Genomic DNA, 13,454 nt, shown 5'->3' with positions numbered 1-13,454 from the left:
TGACACCCACATGATATCAGTTTCTCATCAAAAAAAAAAGTGCACATCTGTGTTGTTCTCCATGATTTATTAGAAGTACTTAACATTTAGGTTGTAATGACTAACGGGTCCCGAGATGAGAAGATGACATGATGCTGTGGGATTTGCAGGGCAGCCCGAATGCACTCGAGAGCTGGCCTGAGCCCCAGACTCCGAAGAGGCACCGCAGAGTTCCTGCTTTCATGCCTCCTCTTCATTCAGCATGCCATCTTCATGTATCAGAATCTGTCAACATTACTCTTTTACATCTTACATAAATTCACTACAGGTACTTCATAGTCAGAGATCTAATTAAACACCTCCTGTGTGTACAGTGAGAGCAGGTATTTGCGAATGTCGGCCTTGACCTCGGAAACGGGGATACTTGGGTGCCACCTCATCACCGGCTTCCCGTTCGGTCCCACCAGAAACTTCTCAAAGTTCCACTTGATGTCGTAGAGCCTCAAGGGATCCCAGAACAATCTTTCGCGGTCACCCAGGACGTCACCGACTGGAGGGCAGGAGGTCTGCATGGCAGAAAGCACAGGATTAGAATAAGTGCACCGTCTAGTGACCAACCTTCACCTTACAGAGCCGTATGGGCACAAGAAGGACTTTGAATTACAACACATCTATATTTTGTTAAGTAAATTATTAATTTACATTATGCTGTAATAACTCATCATTCTTCATCCATTATAGGAAACCTAGTGGGAATGTTTTCTAGTGGTTTATACATCAAAAATCCATGCTGTTTCTAGCCAGTAAATAATGAGATGTTTGTCTGAAGAGTTTTGTGCACAGCTGGAATATAGCATTAGTTATTAACATTGGGATATAAACAGGCTGCCTCTTGATACACGGTATTATATATATAAATCTAAGTTTTTAATCACGGAGACCATAACGTACCTTAAGGAAAGTGTAAACCTCTTGCTCGTTCTTTCCATTCACATCACCTTTCTCAAACAGCAGGAAGTTTGGAACATATCCATTGCCTGGTCTGACATACCTGGAATCCAGAGAGAGGGCAGCTTATCAGTGGACGTGCCTCCGAGCACTCTGCCCTAGATTCACCACGAGCTGAGAAAAACCACACATGCCTGTTGCAATGGCTTCGCTACGGGTATAAGATGACTGGTGGAACCTGAGATATAAATTCTATGCGTGTTAGAGAGGCCTCGAACAGAAACCGAGCTTATTGCCAAAGGATGTTTTGCCTGATTAAGCTTTGTTGATTGACAGGGGATTTGCCAATATTGCAAAATTCCTCTCTACATCCAGCTTTGAAGGTTCTTATGTTACAGAACATTATAATGTATACTGAGAAGCTTGTGACTCAGATTTAGGGGATTCTCTTTAGGGGATGTTTTTTCTAAAAGCTGAAAATAAATACCAGACTTTCAAGTTTCCAAAAAGTTGTCGTTTTGGAGGAAGAATCGATAAATGATACATGGCTTTAACCTTATTGTTTAACTGGTTGGGTTTATAGTGTTTTCATCCACTGAGCTGTAACTTCAAAGAAACATTTCTCACTTTATGCCTGGCGGAATTTCATGGGCTTGCCCTGGTTCCTGTTTCCCAAACTGGTTGCAGGGAAAGCCGAGAATGGTGAGGCCGAGTGGTTTCATCTCCTCATGTAGTGCATTCAGGTCTGATAATGGAAAAGAAAATGTATTGAGGTAGAGAAGCTTGTTTGCTGCAACGCAAAATAATGGTGCCTGTCGTGCTGCTTCTTACCCACATACTGGTAGGTCAACCCTCAGTACGTGGCCACGTTGATGAAGAGGACACTCTTGCCCTTGTAGTCACTGAAGTTGACAGTGTGAGTCCCGTTCAGAGTCTTTGCGTGGTATGGGTAAATTGTGCCATCTGTGTATCCACACTCCTGGGAACACAAACACAGGTCAAAGCAGGTCATATTTGTATTAACTGGCCAGTAGTCAACATAATCAACAGCATTTTTTATAGTGTAGTATTTATAAAAGATGCTTTCTGGATATATATGTATGCAAAAAAAAGCAAATGTCTTCCATGTGGACTTGACATGATATGTCCATTATTTGCTTTTAAATTTCTCATTTATATAACACCCATTTTCTAGCCAATAGTAGGCCTTGACATGGATTTGACCTCTCTCACTTCGTACAAATGTTTGATTACTGAGGGGGTGTTTTGTCAGCCACCCTTTTTATTGATTTATTCCATCGGCGTCATTTCTCGGAACTTTAAACAAACAACAAGAAAACACAACAAGAAACGTTTTCTTATATGTAGTTGTAAATATAAACAAACATTTATTATGACATTACGTTAGTGGCAGCCCTGCATGAGTCCCAGACATATCTATATACGGCAATTGAGAACAAATTTGATTTTTTAATGCACTGAGAAATGTTGAGAAGGCACTGATGACCAAATTAACATTTTTACTGTTTAGTGTCTAATGTCTGTTTCCAATGCAAATATTGACGGCTGCTTATTTACTGAATGGATCCTGGCCTACACCCTAACCAAATAGGACACTACGAACAGTTCCTACTCACCTGGGTTGTTATGTTGGCTAGACTACTGACAACTGCTGTTAGCCCAATGTCAACAGAGAGAGCAGCTCTCAAAGAAACAGAGGCACTTGGTTAAATTAGTTACAATAACACTCACAGATCTCAGTTTATTTTTATCCATTGAGAAATAATGCCCTCTACATCTTGCAATTAAATCACAACAATCATGATTTGGTTGTCACATTTGCTTTATATGTAATTTGTACAAACCACTGGGCGTTGGAGGCCAGCATTTGCCTTTATTTACAACATTTGTTGTAGTCGATAAACTTGGAAAAACAAGCTGCAGAAAAAAAGGTTGTTACCACCCCTAAGTGTGGATTAACTACTTACTGACTTTTTTTTTTTTTTTTTTTTTTAAATTGGAAGAACATTGCAAGGCATATAAATTACAGAGTACTCTTCTATTTTGTATCCATTTTTCCCTCCCATCCCAACAAAGAAAGGAAATAACCAATATCACACTAATGGAAACAAATACAAGACTTAAAGCAGCAATGACACCAAACTTAGAAACACACTACGCACATGAAATAATAAAACACATACAATATACACACAAAATAAATAAAAATATATAAAATAAAATATATAAATAAATAAAGTAAGTAAAAAATGAGGAATTACTGACTTTTTGTTGTGGCTGATTGTCTCATATGTTGCTGAGACAATTAATCACAATAATGTCAACACCACATGGAATATAGAATAAATGACAGCTAAATACCATACCATTTAGTTTAGTTTGTACATTATTGTTTTGAACATTTAAGCCAAATTATGAAAAAACTTGCATATAACTACTTTGCAGCTTACTCCATACATTAAAACAAATCACCTGTTACAGCTTAACTAAGGTCAACACAGAGCAGGTGTGCATTATTTAAAACCCAGTGATGCCATATGGCAATAAGTTGTCACGTCTGTCTTTATATATCTCTCTCTATGTGGATTCCTGCTATGCATGGTGTTGTGTGTGTGTGTCAACAGGTAGCCTACCAGTTTGAACGGGGCTCCGGCGGTGTATGGCTGCAGCAGACCGAGCAGCAGCAGTGGTAAGACGGACTGCATCGTGCCGTCTACAGGATGACACGGTGACCGCTCTCTGTGGCTGTCTGTCCGCTTCTCCTCCTCTCACTCTGGAGGCGCTGACTCCTCTTATGCTGGCAGGAGGAGCACAGCTGGCTGAGATGACGCCCTCTAGTGACGTAATGACGTAATGATAGGCCACGCTGAGTGTGTCTAAGTTATCAGGTAGGTCACATGACTGGGAGCCACTGTTTGAGAGCTCCTTATAGGGTTATCTATGTTATCTATTATGTAGTAATGATTATTGAAATAACTAAATGATGTTCTCCACTGCCAAAAAATAAAGCAAACACAGTCGAGCAGGTCTGTGTGTGTATGTGTGTGTGTTCTTCTACAGCTATCTTTGTGAGGACCAATTTGAGTTTTAGACCTTCAGAGGAGGTAGAGAGGGTGGACTGCTTCACATACCTCGGAGTCTACATTTCGGCTGACCTCACCTGGTCCAGAAACATCTCCCATCAGGTGGGGAAGGCTCAGCAGAGACTCTACTTCCTCAGGAAGCTGAAGTAGGCTCAACTTCCTCAACACCTGCTGATTAATCTCTATCGGGCAACCATTGAAAGTGGTGAGGATGGCAGAAAAAGTGATTGGGACCACATTACCCCCCCTCAGTGACCTATACGCTGGTCGGCTCCGCAAGAAAGCCAGCTGTATTTATAAAGACCCCCCCCCCCAAAAGGCTGAGGACACTAGCTGCTGAACCATAACCATGGCACCTGCACTTTATGATCCATTTATTTGTCTATATTTTGATTTGAATGTTTCTATGTTTGCTTTTAATGTTTGCTTTTACTGCCAAGAGCTGCTAAACTGTTCTTCGTTGTTTTCCATGACAATGACAATAAAGTCTCTATTCTATTCTATCTATTCAGAGTGAGGACATTTTTGGAAAGTGAGGACATTTTGGCCGGTCCTCTCTTTGGGACGGATCTTCAAAAGGCCTGTTTGAGGGTTCCAACTTGGTTTTAAGGTCCAGGTTAGAATTAGGTTTAGGTTGGGGTTAGTGTAAGGGTTAGGGTCAGGCATTTAGTTGTGATGGTTAAGGTTAGGGTAAGGGGCTAGGGAATGCATTATGTCAATGAGGGTCCTCACAAAGATAGAAGTACACGGCTGTGTGTGTTTGTGTGTGTGAGAGCATGCCTGGTGCTTAACCTACTGTGAATATTCATAAACAGCATCCACTGAGACTGTAGAGAAGAGTGATATAAGATATAAATTAATAAAAGAGTCTATTGGAGCTGCAAAGTTGAACTTTGCTGTATCTTAATGAATAGCATACAAGATGACAAGTGTTTACTGGAAAGTGGAGAAACGCTGTTGGTTTAATTCTTATTCATGGATCATTTTCTCCTCTCTGGGATCAGCTGTTGCCATGGTGAGCTGGTACTTGGCCACATGTCCTGTAGAGTGGCTGACAGGCCTATTTCCAGTCCTGTTAGAAGAGCATCTCATCCACTATGTTTTACACAGTGTTCAGTTTAGATATGTAATGTCCCGCAAGGCCACACGCTTTCTTTTCACAGCAGGGCAACATGAGTATAAAGTAGGGCTGTCAAAGTTAAAGTGTTGATAAGGAGTTAATGCAAAATCGGTTTAACGCCACTAATTTCTTTAACGCAATAAAAAAAAAAGCCAGAGTAAAAATACTGGCATCATATGAAAGTAGAAAAGCTAAGGAATCCATTGGTACCATGTCATACTAGCTTGTCGCGAAGGAGACTAAATAACGCTCCAAAGTTACACCGAATTTTGGCAAGGAAAAACTGTCAGGTCCATTTTCAAGGGGGTCCCTTGACCTCTGACCTCAAGATATGTGAATGAAAATGGGTTCTATGGGTACCCACGAGTCTCCCCTTTACAGACATGCCCACTTTATGATAATCATATGCAGTTTGGGTCAAGCCATAGTCAAATCAGCACACTGACACACTGACAGCTGTTGTTGCACGTTGGGAGTTTGGCAGTTTGCTATGTTATGATTTGATTTTTTATGCTAAATGCAGTACCTGTGAGAGTTTCTGGACATTATTTGTCATTGTCAGAGTCTGGTCCTCTGATGTGTTCTGCATCATTCAGGTGAGGTTCGTCATTATCATCCTCCCTGGCCTCAACATCGGTAACAGATGGAGGTTCCTCAGGGGGTGTCGGAGACGCTTGAACAGCAGCAGAGTCCGGTTCTCTGGTTGGTTGGGGGTCACTCTCCAGGCGGGGCTTCTCATCTGCATCCTCCATGGCCTCAACATCTGTACTGGATGGAGGTTCATCAGGGGGTGTCGGAGAAGCTGGTGGAGGTGACACAACAGCACAGTCTGTCTCTGGACCGGGTGTTGGTGGCTCCTCAGTTTCAGCCTGGACTGGAGTGTTGGCTGAAGGTTCAGCAGCGGGTGTCAGATGAGCCGGCACTTTGGGGCTCTGGGGCTGAAACATCCCATCTGCAACGTCCACGATCTCAGTTAGCAGCACTGATGAGAAGCTCTTGATCCTCTCCACCAGGACATCTTTTAGATGTGACTGTCTGATCTCTGTCAGGATAGACAGGACCAAGTCATCCCTGGTGGAGCCGGAGAAGGTAGCCTGATGACATTGAGGGAATTTGGAGCCATGTTTATGTGAGTTTGTGTTTTGTATATTTGGTTAACTGAAAAAAATATAAAATAAAATATAAAAAAAAAAAAACAGTGAAATCTAAAAACCATAAAAAAGATATGTCATATTTAAGCATGACAAGACAGAGTTTATCATAATTTACGTTGCATTTTATATTAGTGTGGGCTTTCCATAGGATAGTGGGTCTTTCCTGAGATTTGTAACTTGTACAATACTAGAGGTTCCCCCTGACCCCTTGGTCCCCTGTGTCCTGTAAGCCCATATAGTAGTTCATCTATCACCTGGGGCAGGGGTCAGCAACCTGCAGCTCCGGAGCCACATGCGGCTCTTAAACACCTCTCCAGTGGCTCCCTGTGGATTTAAAAAAAAAAAATTAGTGGAAATGAACAGCTGTCTTTTTTTTAATATTTTCATTTTTATTTATCATTGTTGTAGGTCTATTGTACGACGGTACGACGGAGTATTAGGGACACATTGAGAAAAAAAAAAAAATCTGAGATTTCGAGGATAAAGTCATAATATAAAGTAGTAATTTTACGTGTTATTTTCTTTTTTCTCGTAAAGTTATGACTTTATTCTCGTAAACTTCTGATGTTTTTCTCATAATATTATGACTTTATTCTCGTAATATTACAACTTTGTTTTTAGCATAAAGTTATGACTTTATTCTCATAATATTATGACTTTCTTTTCTCGTAAAGTTCTGACTTTATTCTGGAAATCTCAGATGTTTTTCCCCTCATTGTGGCCCTAATACTCCGTGGTACATTTGCACTTTGGCCCTCACTGCATTAGACTTATATACTATATACTTAGACTATAAGCTGTGTTACCTCCATCACAATGCTTCACAAAAATGTTTTGCTTCTCCAGACAGATTTTTTTTTATTATTTTTGCCTTAAAGGGACTATTTACCTATAGAATACCTGATGCTGAGCTATAGACCTTTTTACTTGCCCAGGGAGTTTACATCTGTCTTGATAACAGCTGTCTATATACCACCAAATGCTAACGCTAAGCCAGCCTTGGAGCAGCTACAGAGTGCCATTAACAACTACATGTCAACACAACCATGCAGCCTTGTTATTGCAGCAGGAGACTTTAACCATGCCAACTTAAAATCTGTCATGCCAAAGTTTTTCAAAAATGTAAACTTCCCTACAAGAGAGAAAAACACACTGGACCAGGTCTACACCAGCATTCCAGATGCCTACAGAGCCACTCCACTCCCACATCTTGGACTATCAGATCATCTGTCCCTGTCTCCGACTCCAGCATACAGACCCCTGATCTGTAGACAGAAACCATCCATTAAAACAGTTCAGGTGTGGACTGAGGAAGCCACCTCAGCTCTACAGGACTGTTTTGATACCACAGACTGGGAAATATTTGCTGAGGAGACAGATCTGGAGGGACACACAACGGCTGTCCTCTCCTACATAAACTTTTGTGCTGAAGGTGTGGTTGGGACAAAAACCATCAAAGTCTTTCCGAATCAGAAACCGTGGCTCAATGGCGAGGTGCGGACCCTGCTCAGAGCACGGGACTCTGCCTTTAAATCTGGGACCTCGCAGGAATACAAAGAGGCGCAAAAGAGACTGAGGAGGGGGATCAGGGAGGCCAAACACAGATATAAAGAGCGCATAGAGGAGCACTTTAAGAACAACGACTCCAAGAGCATGTGGCAGGGGATAAAAACCACCACTGGCTACAAAAACAACTATACAGCCTCAAGTCCCACAGACAACACTCTTCCTGATACCCTGAATCACTTCTTCGCTCGGTTCGACCGGGAAAACAAGGAAACCAACATCCAGCCTGCACTACCTGAGAAGGACCAACCAATAAAGCTCCAACACCACCAGGTCAAATCCGTCCTGCGCCGAGTCAACATCAGGAAAGCGTCAGGACCGGATGGGGTCTCCGGACGAATCATTAAGGCCTGTGCAGACCAGCTGACAGGGGTATTTACCACCATCTTCAACCTCTCGCTTGAACAGTCTGTTGTTCCCACATGCCTTAAGGAAACCACCATCGTCCCTGTACCCAAGAAAACCAAAGTGAACTGCCTGAATGACTACCGGCCAGTTGCTCTAACCCCCATAATCACAAAATGTTTCGAGAGACTAGTTCTGTCCTACATTAAAACTGTCATCCCTGCCGATCTTGACCAACACCAGTTCGCTTATCGGACAAACAGATCGACGGATGATGCAATCACAACAGCTCTTCACGCAGCTCTTACACACCTGGATCACAAAAACACATATGTAAGGATGCTGTTTGTTGATTTCAGTTCTGCTTTCAACACAATAATTCCACACAAACTGGTTAACAAACTGAGCAACTTGGGCTTAGGCAGTTCACTGAGCACATGGGTGCTGGACTTCCTCAGGAACAGACCCCAGTGTGTCAGGATGGGGGACCACACCTCGGCCACTCTGAACCTGAGCACTGGAACACCACAGGGGTGCGTCCTCAGTCCTTTTCTCTACTCCCTCTTCACGTATGACTGCTCAACTATTCACCCCACTAACACCATGGTCAAATTTGCAGACGACACTGCTGTAGTAGGACTGATAACCAACAACAACGAGACAGCCTACAGGGAGGAGATCCAACATCTGACACAATGGTGTTCCCATAACAACCTGGATTTAAACACAACTAAAACAAAAGAAATGATAATAGACTTCAGGAGAGCAAGACGGGTGGAGCACTCTGCCCTCTGCGTACGTGGAGAGGAGGTGGAGAGGGTGGACTGCTTCACGTACCTCGGAGTCCACATCTCATCAGACCTAACCTGGTCCAAAAACATCTCTCATCAGGTGGGGAAGGCCCAGCAGAGACTCTACTTCCTCAGGAAGCTGAAACAGGTTCACCTTCCTCAACACCTGCTGATAAACTTCTATAGGGCAACCAGTGAGAGCCTCCTGACCTACTGCTGCACTGTGTGGTTTGCTAGCTGCACAGTGGAGAACAGGAGGGACCTGCAGCGGGTGGTGAGGATGGCAGAAAAAGTGATTGGGACCACATTACCCCCCCTCAGTGACCTATACACTGGCCGGCTCTGTAAGAAAGCCAGCTGTATTTCCAAAGACCCCACCCACCCTGGACAGGTACTGTTTGCTCCCTTTCCCTCCGGAAGGAGATACAGGACAATTAAAACACACACCAACAGACTACGAAACAGCTTTTACCCACAGGCTGTCAAGCATCGAGGAAACTGGAAAGGATATGGCGTTCCACCAAACAGGAAGAATCTCATTTAGTCTGGCAAGATAGTCTTAAAACATATAGGAAGGCTCTCTGTGATGCCAGAGCAGCCCATTACTCATCATTAATAAAGACAAATCAGAACAACCCCAGGTTTCTATTCAGCACTGTAGCCAGGCTGACAGAGAGCCACAGCTCTATTGAGCCATGTATTCCTACAACCCTCAGTAGTAGTGACTTCATGAGTTTCTTTAATGATAAAATCATAACTATTAGAGACAAAATTAATCACCTCCTACCGTCAACTGGTACCAATTTATCCTCAAACTTAGGAACCTTAGAAACAGCTGTACAACCTGATATATATTTAGACTGCTTTTCTCCTATCGATCTCCACAAATTAACCTCACTGATCTCCTCATCTAAATCATCTACCTGTCTCCTAGACCCTATTCCAACTAGACTGCTTAAAGAAGTTTTACCTCTAGTTAGCACCTCTTTACTGGATATGATCAATGTGTCTTTACTAACAGGCTATGTACCACAGTCCTTTAAAGTAGCTGTAATTAAACCTCTTCTTAAAAAGCCCACTCTTGATCCAGAGGTCCTAGCCAACTATAGACCTATATCTAACCTTCCCTTTACCTCCAAAATACTCGAAAAAGTAGTTGCCAGTCAGCTGTGTGACTTTCTACAGAACAATCATTTATTCGAAGATTATCAGTCAGGATTTAGAGTGCACCATAGCACAGAGACAGCACTAGTGAAAATTACAAATGACCTTCTAATGGCATCGGACAAAGGACTTGTCTCTGTACTTGTCTTGCTAGATCTCAGTGCTGCTTTCGACACCATTGACCATCACATCCTATTACAAAGACTGGAACATTTAATTGGCATTAAAGGAACTGCACTAAGTTGGTTTAAGTCCTATTTATCAGATCGATCTCAGTTTGTACATGTCAACGATGAGTCCTCCATGCACGCCAAAGTTAGTCACGGAGTTCCACAGGGTTCTGTACTTGGACCAATTCTATTTACCTTATATATGCTTCCCTTAGGCAATGTTATTAGAAAACACTCCATAAACTTTCATTGTTATGCAGATGATACCCAATTATATCTATCAATCAAGCCAGACGAAACAAACCAGTTAACTAAACTTCAAGCATGCCTTAAGGACATAAAAACCTGGATGACCTGCAATTTCCTGATGTTAAACTCAGACAAAACTGAAGTTATTGTACTAGGCCCTGAGCACCTCCGAAACAAATTATCTAATGATATAGTTACTTTAGATGGCATTGCCCTGGCCTCCAGCACCACCGTAAGGAATCTGGGAGTTGTCTTCGACCAGGATATGTCCTTTAACTCTCACATAAAACAAACCTCCCGGACTGCCTTCTTTCATCTACGTAACATTGCGAAGATCAGGCACATCCTGTGTCAAAATGATGCAGAAAAATTAGTCCATGCATTTGTTACCTCTAGACTCGATTACTGCAATTCCTTATTATCAGGCTGCTCCAATAAGTCTCTAAAGACTCTCCAGTTGATCCAGAATGCTGCAGCACGTGTACTGACTAGAACTAGAAAAAGAGATCATATTACGCCTGTATTAGCTTCTCTGCACTGGCTGCCTGTAAAATCCAGAATAGATTTTAAAATCGTCCTCCTCACCTACAAAGCGCTAAACGGTCAGGCCCCATCATATCTTAAAGAGCTCATAGTACCCTACTACCCCACTAGAGCACTGCGCTCACAGAATGCAGGGTTACTTGAGGTTCCTAGAGTCTCCAAAAGTAGAATGGGAGCAAGAGCCTTCAGCTATCAAGCTCCTCTTCTCTGGAACCAGCTCCCAGTTTCAGTCCGGGAGGCAGACACCGTCTCTACATTTAAGAGTAGGCTAAAGACTTTCCTCTTTGATAACGCTTATACTTAAGCTGCTATAGGCATAGACTGCCGGGGGACTTCCTATGACACACTGTCATAAGGAACTTCCTATGACACACTGAGCTCCCCTCTCCTTATGTATAAACTCATGTCCCATGTCCATGTTGTTACTAACTTCATTCCTTCCCGGGAGTCCTTGTGCCTCCTTGTCTCGCAGCTAACCGTGGAGCGGGGTCACACCTGGAGCGAGGTCATACCTGGAGCGGGATCACACCGGGAGCGAGGTTATACCTGGAGCATGGGTACACTTGGAGCAGGGTTTCACCTGGATCTTGGTGGTCTCCGGTATTGTGGCTGCATCTGCTGCCGCGTCGGTGCCTGCTTGACACCAACTGCTACCATCCCTAATTAACTACGTCTGTACGAGGGACTACCAATGCTAACGAGGGATTTCCAACACCTAGTGACAATGTGGCAGCCTGGAGAATAACACTTCTCAATCACTGCCAAAGACATCAAGAGCTCCCAGCAAGCATGCTGATGCTGCAGGAACCAACGCACGGGCATCGATCGCAGGGACGTCCCACACCAACACACATGGACGTACTGAGGAGAGATGCTGGACAGTGCTGGCTTTCCGATAGTTGTATTATCACTCTTTCCATCCACCACTATTGGTTTTGTGTTATCAGTCCTACTTGTATTAGCTATTACAGCTGCTAGACTGCTATTGTGGCTGCTTCTCTATCTCTCTCTCTCTATCTCTCTCTCTCTCTCTCTCTCCCTCACTCTCTCTCTATCTATCTATCCCCCCAGCCGGTCTCGGCAGATGGCCGCCCGCCCTGCGCCCGGTTCTGCTCCAGGTTTCTTCCCAGTAATCGGGGAGTTTTTCCTGGCCACAGTGCGCTTGGTGGATCCTGTTGGGTCTCTAAACTATGGTGTACGGTCATAGACCTGCTCTATATATAAAGCGTCTTGAGATAACTTCTGTTGTAATTTGACGCTATACAAAAATAAATTGATTTGATTTGATTTGATTTGAAGTGTGTAGAACCCCCCCTCCCCCTCAAAGGCTGAGGACACTAGCTGCTGAACCATAATTTGCACTTTATGATGATCCACTTATTTATTGTTCTACTTTGTGACCGAATGTTTTTAATGTTTGTTTTTCACTGCAAAGAGCTGCTAAACTGTTTTTCGTTGTTTTCAATGACAATGACAATAAAGTCTATCTATCTATCTATCTATTTGTAACTTTCAGAAATGCTTCTTAACAGCGACACCTGTGGCCGTGAAATCAACGAAAGTCAGCGTCGGGCTCGCGCTTGCTCGCTCTCAATATACCTGAACGAGCATCACTCAAAACAGTGAGGCGACACAAGTCAGCTAAAACCACAATATCACTCTATATTTCAGCTGCTTGGCTGTAATGTTAGCTGACCAGACGAAGGTCTCTCCATGAACATGATTTAGATCTGATCCTAGTGTTGGCTTTTCCTGCCTAAGTGCAGGCTGAAGCAGCGGGGCTCTCCAGCGTGTCTCCTCTGCTCTCTCCGCCCGCAGCCGGAGAGAGCAGAGGAGACACAGGCACCCGGTCGGTAACGAGAAGACAACGTAAATCTCTGTAGAGCTCCGTCACTTCACAAGACACGGGAAACCTCTGTTGGTCTGGAGGCGCTGCAGCAGTTATTTCTGCACAAACGTCCCCTGTGCATTCACTAGATATTCTTAGAGCTAAACTAACTCTTCTGCAGTGTGTAGTGAGCGCGCGTTCACGTCTAGAGGTGGAGCGAGCTGAGCTGTCTGAGTGAAGGCGAGCAGGCAGAGGAGGAGGGTACAGCGGCTACACGCGAACGCGCATATGCGAGCGCGCATGTGTGACGACCCCGCTACATTTATGTGCGTACAAAGTTACAAATAGTCCCTTTAAATGGCTCTTTTGATAGTAAAGGTTGCTGACCCCTGACCTGGGGGTGTGTGGGGCTGACAGTTTCAACATGAACCACATGAGGGCCACACTGAGCACACTGTGTCTCCTCTAAAGGCCCAGACAGACAACCAGCGGC

At 43.6% G+C, this 13,454-nt stretch overlaps 1 protein-coding gene across 1 annotated transcript; it reads right to left on the bottom strand.

Moving 5' to 3' along the window:
- Positions 1–52: 52 nt before the first annotated feature.
- gpx3 (glutathione peroxidase 3) lies at positions 53–3,734 on the bottom strand. Its single transcript, XM_074648248.1, has 5 exons — positions 3,582–3,734; positions 1,759–1,906; positions 1,555–1,672; positions 931–1,030; positions 53–545 (listed from the first exon to the last, which is right to left on the bottom strand). The coding sequence occupies exons 1-5, from the start codon at positions 3,651–3,653 to the stop codon at positions 327–329; spliced, it is 657 nt and encodes a 218-aa protein (XP_074504349.1). The 5' UTR covers positions 3,654–3,734; the 3' UTR covers positions 53–326.
- Between the last annotated feature and the right edge of the window lie 9,720 nt (positions 3,735–13,454).

This window comes from Sebastes fasciatus, chromosome 10 (assembly GCF_043250625.1).
Source record: "Sebastes fasciatus isolate fSebFas1 chromosome 10, fSebFas1.pri, whole genome shotgun sequence".
In the NCBI taxonomy this organism is placed as follows: Eukaryota; Metazoa; Chordata; class Actinopteri; order Perciformes; family Sebastidae; genus Sebastes; species Sebastes fasciatus.
The sequence above is the reverse complement of the archived record's forward strand: the minus strand, read 5'-3'. Positions and strand labels throughout refer to the sequence as shown.